This window comes from Colletotrichum jinshuiense, chromosome 7 (assembly GCF_051148585.1).
Source record: "Colletotrichum jinshuiense chromosome 7, complete sequence".
Taxonomy (NCBI): Eukaryota; Fungi; Ascomycota; class Sordariomycetes; order Glomerellales; family Glomerellaceae; genus Colletotrichum; species Colletotrichum jinshuiense.
This window is the reverse complement of record NC_139314.1, coordinates 1,012,858-1,023,163: the sequence shown is the minus strand read 5'-3', so window position 1 is coordinate 1,023,163 and position 10,306 is coordinate 1,012,858. Positions and strand designations below refer to the sequence as shown.

The 10,306-nt window shown below is 40.4% G+C and overlaps 1 protein-coding gene across 1 annotated transcript; it reads right to left on the bottom strand.

The window, feature by feature from the left end:
- Nucleotides 1–3,704: 3,704 nt before the first annotated feature.
- EsH8_VII_000250 (mismatch repair ATPase MSH6) lies at nt 3,705–7,555 on the bottom strand (the record flags this gene model as incomplete). The annotated part of the gene is made up of 4 exons (XM_083270383.1): nt 3,705–4,379; nt 4,436–6,840; nt 6,893–7,064; nt 7,139–7,555. 4 exons carry the CDS (start codon nt 7,553–7,555, stop codon nt 3,705–3,707), a joined length of 3,669 nt encoding a protein of 1,222 aa, XP_083127940.1.
- Between the last annotated feature and the right edge of the window lie 2,751 nt (nt 7,556–10,306).

Sequence of the window (10,306 nt, the reverse complement as noted above, 5' to 3'; positions counted from 1 at the left end):
TATTAAGATAAGCTTATGTTTTAGCTTTAACTTAGCTAATTTATCTCTTATATAAGCCTAGCTATTATTAACTTATTTTAGCTTCTTAATAGATAGCTTTATATATATTTATTTAATATTTAGCTAGTATACCTTCTTTTAGCTTATCTAGATGTTTAGCTATTATTAAGTATAAATAGTTATATTAAAACTAGCTATATTATAATTTTTTAGCTTTTTATAAAGAGATTTTATAATCTTAAGGTTAAAAATCTATTAGTATAAATTAAAAAAAGAATATTTATATAGATGTTATTTAAAATATACTTCTTACTTACTAAAAGTTATTAGATTTATTATCTTTAAGTAGATCTTATAATAGTAAGAGATATTAAGCTTAATTAATATAATATAGTTATTATTATATTTTCTAAAGGGGGGTAGAAATAGCCTTTTACTAAAAGGTATTACCTTTTATACTAGTTAGAATTATATTATAATTAACTTAAAATATTTAAAGGAAAGTATTATTTAAAGCTTATTAAGGTATTTTAAGTAAAGACTTATATACTTTTAGCTTATAAGAAGCTTATCTTTTATATAAGTCTATTTAAAGTATAACTTTAATTACTAATTATATCTTATATAATATTAACTAGTTAATATAAGTAACTAAGATTATTAAGAAGGTAGCCTTTAATATTATTATTATTTAACTTTATATTAAAAGTAATATAAATATTAAAGTTTTAATACTTTTAAATAAAATAATATACCTATTATACTCTTAAAGGTATATATATTATATAAAGGTATTAAAGAATTATATATTAGTTATTAAACTTTTTATAAAGCTTAATTTAAGTATTTTAAAAAGTATTTTTAATTTTAATAAAAATAATAAGCTTTAATGTAATTAAAACCCTATAATAAATATAAAAAATAACTTTATCTATTAAAGTATTAATATATTTTTAGTCTTTATTATTAAGTTTAACTATTAGCTATATTACTTAGTTAACATCTTTATTATTAAACCTACTATTATTATTATTATAGCTATAGTCTTTAATTTATTTCTATTTAGCTTTAAGTTTAATATTAAAGTTAATATAATAAATATAAAGCTGTTATTAAACTTTAGAAAACTATTTATCTAATATAACTTTTATTTATTTTTTATAGTTTATTATAATAATAATAGGTTAATAAATAAAATATTATTTAATTAGTTAATAGATACTTATTTAAAGAAACTAAACCCTTTTTAGTCTTTTATTATTAATAAGATTAAATACTATATTAAAAATAAACTTAAAATAAATCTATCTAATAGCTTAAAATAATAAAAGTTTAAAGTAATTAGTATTATATATATTATTAAAACTAATTACTTTAGGAAACTACTTTTATACTAAAAAGTAGTAAGAAAAGGTCTATATAAAGCTAATAAAGTAATTAAGCTTATCTTTAGTCTATTTAATAATATATAAGATATCTTATTTATTAAACTACTTAATTAATATTATAGTTAATAAATATCTTTTTAGCTTTTTTTTAGTTTATATAAGCTTTAGTATTATAGATATTTTATTAAGTAAATTAAAGTTAAAAAACTATTTTTAAATAATAATATATATATTATATATTTAAATAATAATTCTTTAGCTTATAATCTTAATTATATCTTTAACTAGCTAAATAAGCTTATATTAAAAAAGGTATATAAATATTTTAAAACTAAAGCTGTAGTTATAATAACTATATTCTACTTTAAAGTATTACTATAAAACTTATTTTTCTTTTTTTAAAGCTTTAATAATAATTTACTATTTATAATTATACTTTTAAGACCTATAGTTTTAAATACTAACACCTTTTATAAAGCTTAGGTTTTTATAATAGTTATATTAAAAAATATTATATAAGTTAACTTTTTTAAAGATATATATTTATTTTATTTTCTAATATTAAATTTATTAACCTTTATAAATATATTAACTTAGTTAAAAAGTATATTAATAGTAGACTTTAGGTTGTTAGAAATTAATAGGTTTAACATCTTATTTAATAAAAATAAAAAATATTTATTACTTATAATATAAAATATAACTATTATTAAAAAGATACTAAATATATTATTTAAAGGCTTTATTATAAAGGTAAATAAAGTAGAAGGCTGTTAATAGATAGAAAGGTTTTAATAAATAGAAAGGTATTATTAAGTAAAAAGATAATAAAAGAATATAATATATAACCTTATATCTCTTACTATAAATAAACTTTTTATATTATTTAAAAAGTATATATATTAGCCTTTAGTTTATTTTAATAACCTTTTAAACTAATTTTAAGATAATATTAAACTAGTTAGAAGTAAGTTAAAGAAGCTATTAGGTTTTATCTTATATAGGTAGTAGACTAAATATTAGTAATAATCTAGAAAAGATAGTTAGCTAGATATCTTTTATTTTACTTAAAAAGTTATATAAAAGATATAATTTATATTATTCCTTTAGGTTATATAAATAATATATATTAATAAGATTTATCTTTTTATTTTATTTTAACTAGAATCTTTATAATAAAGTTATATTATCTTTATAGATTACTAATACTATAGTATTAGCTAATATTATAATAGTAATTAGTTAATAAAGAAAATAAAAAAAAGTAGATTTATAATAGTGTTAGTATTTTAAAGGATAAAATTAATTAGTAAAGTTATTACTTTCAGCTTAACGTTATAAGTTTAGTTAAAGTTTGCTTATAAAAGAAGCTATATTAATAGGTAGATGTTATAAAATTAATTTTAAGCTATTACTTTAAAGTAGGTAGTATTAAAATAACGAGATTAAAATAATAATAAATATATTAAAGAGAAGTAGTAGAATCAATATATACTAATAATAATATTTTCAGCTAATTAGAGAGATATATATAGACGCTGCTATAAAGTAGACGCCGCTATATTAATTCTAGACGCCGCTTTATTAATTCCCTATAAAAAACTATAAAATATACTTAAAGTCTATATATAACGCTTTTTTAACTTTATATAAATAACCTATATATATAAGCTTTTTATTAATAGTTGCTTTTAAAATTTAAACCTCTCTATTAGTAAAGCTTTATATATATATTTAAAAGAAGTAATATTAAGATCTTCTTCTAATTCACTAGTATATATATACATCTGTAGTAGAGGTGACTACTTGGAAACAAAGTAAACACATGACCTTCCCTATACAGCCAAGAAAGTACCATTATTTGTCTCTAATCAGGCAAGCCTATCTCTAACAAATACTCGATGCTTCTGTTGCTTTGTAGACGGGAAGTCACTTTATAATAAGCGGAACTTATGGTCCGTAACAGTCGCTTTGTGTGTAGCCGTGTTTTGCATCCATCCATCCATAATGTTCCACTTCAATAGTGGTGGTAGACAAATTGAGTCCGCGTGAATTTGCCCCTGTTGATTCACGCGCGTAGCGATAGACGATGGGATGGTCCCACTTACTGGTCCATATAATAAGATAGATACCGAATGTGAACCCAAGAAAGACATCTTATAACTCTATCTACACATCTGTTTTCTGTATCCGATTCCACTAAAGACAACCCTGCAAGCGCCAGATCCTTCCCTTCCCATTGCCATTAAAGTAGCTCCACGTCAAGTAAACACAAGCCGATCACGTAGTCATGTCTCGATGCTAATCACAGAGAACCTAGAGAGCCTCAACAGCTCTAAGCAACACCTCGATTCCCTTCTTTTCCAACTCATCGCTGCCCCTGAGTAGTGACGACACGTCGCTCAGCACACCAAGCGGGATATAGCAACCCGACTTGGCCTTCTCCAAGCTCTCCTTGAGCCTGCTGGTGTGCTCCCATTCCCTGGCTGCTACCTCAGCCCTCTCGATGATGCGGTCAGAGATGCCACACATGGCTGCGCAGTGCATTCCGAAACTGCCCTCCGCGATACCATCCTCCAGCTTGTAGAGGAACGTGACACGCCGCTCCTCTTCGTCGACGTGGATTTGCATGCGTCGCGCTCGAATTTCAGGATGATTTTCAAACTCTGTGGCGAGAGAGTGATAGTGAGTCGCAAAGAAGCCCACGCAACCTACATGTGTCGCCACGTGGTGCAAAACAGCCTGCGCGACTGCTACGCCGTCGTAGGAACTGGTTCCACGTCCCAATTCATCCAGGATGACCAGAGATCGGGGTGTAGCTTCCGAAAGAATCTTCTTTGTTTCTGACAACTCTACAAAGAAGGTTGACTGTGAAGCAAATATGTTGTCATTGGCTCCTAACCTTGACATGATTCGGTCAACCGGAGTCAGTCTGGCGGACATCGCCGGGACGTAGCACCCGATTTGTGCCATGATGACGGCAATACAAGACTTTCAGAGTTAGTAGAGTACGGCATTAGGGGGTTTATGTAACTAAGTATACTCACCATTCGCAACACGGTTGACTTGCCTGCGGCGTTGGCGCCTGTCAATAGGTTGATCTTTGCAGAATCACCACCAAGTTGGACGTCGTTGGGAATGAAATCAGCTACAGCATTCAGCATACAGGGATGGCGAAGCTCCTCGAACTCGACAACACTCCTTTCTTGGTCGACGAACTGCGGGCGACAGCTTGGTTCGCCCAGCGAAGATGAAGACTTGGCAAGGCTGATGAGGCAGTCAAGCTGTGATATGATCCTGATTGACTGCGACCACGTCTCGTAGTCGGCATCAAACCGATGAAAGAAGCGCGCTGCGACCTCCTTCACAATCTGAGAATGGGTTTCTTCTGCCTCCTGTAGCTCTCGAACTAGGTCTGTAAGTTCTTCGAAGTAGTATCGCTTGACGCTCGAGGTTGCCGACATTTGGCGCCAGTTGCTCGGGACTTTGACTGCCTTGGGGGCCTCGATCTGATAAATCTCCTTGCCTACGTCGGTAAACTTCAGTGTCTTGCACTTCAACTCTGCCTTCTTTTTCCCGAGCACTGTTTGCAGTTCCTGCTTGATCGCCTCAATGCGATCTTGGCTATTGTCAAAGTCTCCCTCAATACCGCGTTCGGGGATGAGCAATTTGTCATCCTTGGCCTTGCTTCGATCAAATGCAGTCTTCCAGTATGACAGCGGCTCGCTGAGATTAGGCATGGAAGCCAGAAGTCGGTCAACGAGGCCGTTGCCACCTCCGAAGGCACCCAGGAGGCCCATAGTGTATTCAATTTGCTCGAAGCCATCCAAGACGCGCACAAAATCCTCTGGCTTACACGATGCGGCATGAATTCTGGAGATGAGGCGTTCCAAGTCTGGCATCTTGGTCATCTGCGACGTGAATTGTTCACGCATAGCTCTGTCGGAGTTGAGCATGTCGACAGCATCCAGTCGCTCATTGATTCGCTCAATATCGCATAGAGGATGGCATACCCACTGGCGAAACAGTCGCTTTCCGAATGGCGTGACGCATCGGTTCAGCAGAGTGAAAAGAGTGCCTTCCGCCCCACCATTGACGGTGTTGGCAAAAATCTCCAGATTGATGAGGGTTTGACCGTCCAGGATGAGAGTACCGTTGCGGCGTATGGGAGTATACCACTCGAAGTTACCCTGCGACAACAGGTCACCTTCCAACTTCAAGACTCTAAGATACTGAACCAGGGCACCGAGGGCAGACAGGAGAAAATCTTTGTCTTTGGCCTGAGCCAGTGTCTCGGGCCAGACCCCGTCACTGCCGTCCTCTTTAGTAAAGTACCCGTTGCTATCGAGTTCCCGGCGACTAGTATCGGCATCCCAGAACTCGCTACCGGACTTAAGGTAGTTCCAAATGGTCATGGGAGAGGTGTTGTTCTTAAGGATTCGGACAGCCTTGGTTGAAATTCGAGACTTTTCTAGGATCAATTCTCTTGGACTGGTCTGGGCGACGAAGGTCTCGAACTTTGTCAGGTCTGCATCGTCCTCAAATTCTGAGATGAAGAATTGACCAGTTGCGCAGTCTACAAATGCGATACCAAATGTAGGCTTGCCATCGATGGTTGACTCCTTAATAGAGGCGCAATACGTCGCTAGGTCGTCTTGCAGCATACTTCCATCAACTAGAGTGCCACCAGTCAAGATACAAGCTAGCTCTCTGCGGATGATCTTGTCGGCTTTCTTGCCCTTGGCTGTGGTGTCGTCCCTCTCTCTCATCTCTTTGCCAAGAGCAGACTCCATCTGGTCAACCCGGGCGACTTTGTAACCTTTGGCGACGAATTGATTGACCCACATGTCGAGGGAGCTCTCTGGAACACCAACCATGCGCATGTTGACACGGTCCGTGAGTTTCAGGTCGAAGAGCTGGTGGCCGATGGTAGCGTCGTTCTCATAAAGCTCGTAGAACTTGCCCTTCTTGAAAAAGACAACAGTGTCCCAGAGCTTTTGCTTTATCTCCCAGTATTGCTTCTCAAAAGGACTGAATTTGTTCCAGGCGATGGGTGGGATGTATATGGAGGACTTATCATGCTCCGGGTGATCCCGTGGCCTCTTGTTGATGTCGACGATGTTGGCAAGCCAAGTATACCGGTCCTCTGGCTCCTTGGTATGTGCTTTTTCTTTGCCCTTGGGGGCCGAAGGACGACGAGCTGGGACAGTGGCTGCGGATCGAGGTGTAGCAGGTGCCATACTATGTGGGTCGTAGCGCCACTGCTGAGCCGTCGAGGTAGTTGGGACATCTTCCATGACTTCATCTTGGTTGCCATAGTCCTCTTCTTTTACGGGAGAGGAGACGGCCGATTTTTTCCGGGATTGCGTTGCCTTGGTTGGTTCACGGCGCTTCCGCTTCTTCGACTGCGATGGCGCGTCGGACTCATCGCTCACTACGAAGTCAACCAAGTCTATTTGGCTCGTTAGTTTTTGGTTGAAAAGGAAGGTATAGAAAGCACTCACCATCATCCTCATCCGCGGCACCATTGCTGCCGGCGTCATCGTAATCGTCGCCATCGTCGATTACAGCAACCGGTGTCTTGGTGCGGCGGCGGGTGCCTACAGCTCGAAGGCGAACGAAAGGGTCGTCATCCTCGTCATCGGATGGTTCGGCGTAATTGACTGGCTTCCTCGACTGTTCAACGGACGGGTTAGTATGCACTCTGTGATGGGTAGGGTCTGGAAAAGGGTAACAGAGCAACAACATGCCTTTCGAGTTGGGCTCGAGGATGCCAGAGTCGGTCTGTTGCCAGCAACCTGCGGGGTCACAGTCTCAGCTGGAGTAGTTGGCGACGGCAAGCAGTCTTCAGCTACCTTTAGGCCCGAAGTATTCGTATTTTCCTGGGAGCTCGGAGGCTCAAGGGCGTCGCTGCTTGGCACGGGGGTCACACTAGAAGGTTGTCTGGCTTTGGGAAGCGTATTCGTACGCGTCGACTCCCTCAAGCAAGGAGACGAATCGGCAGCGCGAGCCGCAGGTTTGGGAGTTGAACGAGATGAGGCACTGGCCGACTTGGAAAAGAACTGAACAATGGTCTTCTGAGTTCCGGCCGATGATGATGGCTGGCGCTTGAGCGTCGATGGAGTTTTGGCGGGTGTGCGGGCAGCCGCAGATGATTTATCACCCATGATGGTGTTTGCCGAAAGTGACGATTATTATAGCCAACGAAAGAAGGACAGAATTGAAAGAAAATAGAGGGGGATGAAGATAATGCCGAGACTGTGAGCCTTCCAGGAACAGCTCAGCTCGGCAGAAGACAATTGGTTGGTAAAATAGGCAATTGACTGTGACTAAACAAGTTTGACGATCTCGAAAGGACGGGAACTTGCGGATGCGTCGACGCGAAAGAAGCCCTCGGGGGTTTGGGGGATCGAAATTGTACGCGGGTGTTCAAGCCAGAGCTCTGGATGACGCGCCAGAACCAAACGTGGAGTCGCGTTGGGGGCGCGTCCCAGTGGTGGGACCGCGTTCTGTCTTTAATTGAACGACCGGGGGTGGGCGGGGCTGTTAGGGGGACTCTCCTTAACACTGCTTTGGGCGTGCAGCCACTGTGCTTTCTTTTGACACTGTGCGATTACGATTGGATAAGCCCGGTGCCCCCGACCGACCTATGGATCACTCACTCTCCACCTTAGCACGGGTCCTGTTGCCGGCATCCCCATCCCCGGGAGACACCGCGTGGTGCTGCTCGTGGCATATTAGAAACTTGCACACTCCCTTTACACTGAGTTTCGGTTTCCCTATCTGTACGTTGTCGATGCTTTCTCATTGTCTTTGATTGCCCCTCGGCGGTGCAGTCAGAATCTGATCTGCCTTTGCTCGAGAACAACGGCAACATGGAGCTGCGGCAGCAGCCGCCAAACAATTAGGCCCCGAAGACCGACTGCCTCTTCAGGACTTGGGATAATCCGAAACAGACTCTGTAACTTTTCTACATCCCGATGTAATTGGTTTATGAGCATTCTGTGATATGATGACGCTGTGTGTCCTTCACCGGGCAATCTTCAACAAGGCGAGTAGCCAGGTGGCGGATGGGCCCTAGGTAATTACGCCAAATCACACAAAAGCCTTTTCTTTACGCGGTCAACGCTGGTTATTGGGGAAATAAGTTGCAAATTTGGCATAGAACCGCTGAAGCATTTGCACATTTGCCCTCAACGAATGCGCCAGATAGGCCGCCAGCTAACTATATGGCGCCCAACAGTCCAGGACATATGCGATCTACGCAGGCATCTTGTGGAACACATTCGACAGCGTATACCGTAAGCTGATATTGATCTAGCATGTTTGCCCTACAATATCATTTGCCAGGAACTCTGCAGTTGTCAGTCAGTATCCGACTGTAGGATGCAACAGCAGAGCCACATGGTGAGTTTTGTAGAAGGGAACGGAGCCGACTTATGAGGATGAATTCTCTGTGTATGCCCGACTCACTACTTAAATTCTCCGCCTTCTCGTGCATCTATGGTGACCCTGCAACTTGACGACGGCCTTGTGGTATAGTGAGAGTAGCCGTGAGGTTCAGACAGACCACAGTATGGTATGGCCGTTGCATCTTGCTGCAGCGATCGAACCCAATATTAATGTGACTATATCCTAGGACTAAGACGACATATGGAAGACGAGCACGCCTATGTTGACTCCACGTAAATGGACGATGATATCATGCGGCTGAACCGCTAGAGCCACCGTCGTTGACTCTGAAGATGTATGTCGTCATGCTAATGTCCAGGGTTGACTTTACGATGCGCAGGATGGGTGTTTCTCTCACTGGAAGCTGCGCACAACATCATATGAGACCCTGCCAGCAAGTACTGCTTAACTGGAGCTACTGCCTGTCGTGTTGCGAAGGCTTAAAGATCTCTGGCGGCAGAAATGCTTGGCGGACGTCGCACCCAACAACCCTTTCGCGTTCAATGGCAGGTTATCCTCTCACCGGAGTTAACATGCGATTTGAAATGCATGTAATAACACCATAGAGGTTGTTGGACCCAAACGGGGTGTATTGAGCGAACCTTATGCAAGTTCGTATTAGCCGCCGGCGAAGACGGGGATACATCCGACAGTAAGGGGCACGGCCTGTCTAGCCCATACGTGGCTCAGTCGGCTCGCAATTTGTTCCGCCGCCCAGGGAACCACGAAAACACATTATCTATCACTCGAGTGACTGCAAGCTGTAGTGTGTGTATGAGTGGTATTCATGTAGGAGAGGGGCACGAACGAGACCCCTATCTCAACCTTACCGGAACTTTTGATCTAGTATAATGAAGGATGTGGGTGTCAATGAGCTCCATGAGACGGAACCGGACCATGTATTACAGGACAAGGAGATTGGTCATAATCTCCTCCCCACGGTCCCGGGTCTAGGCTGTTGAATCCGGCGGTACAATTGCGACGGTGTAATGGGTTGGTTGGTTGGCCACATATCCCTCATGCACAACAACCTCTGTCTACCTGTTCTGGTTGCTCTTGAGATATTCCGCACAAGGGTTTGTTGATGCCGAAAGAGATTGTTTCGATTAGGGAATGTTCGCGGGACTAGCATGCGAGTTCAAATGGGTGGGCTCCGAGCGACTGTCTCACGACAGCTGACAGGGATCTCACTCCTGTCTTTTTACTATGGTACACAAGACTGTACCGCAGTAGGGTTGCACATCCTGCCACTCGGGTGCTGCTGATGTCTGAAGCACCACCGTCTGTGTGTTCCGAAGAGGCGGGATCGGAATCCACGGACGGATCTGCAGTTACATCGAAGCATTCATCCAGCCTGAGTTCTTCATCACCGATAGAGCACAAGACATGACCATTATGAATACAGCTGGGGTACTACCAAGCACTTTACCTGTGCAGTTTTGAGCTGGCGGAAAATGTCACATCCC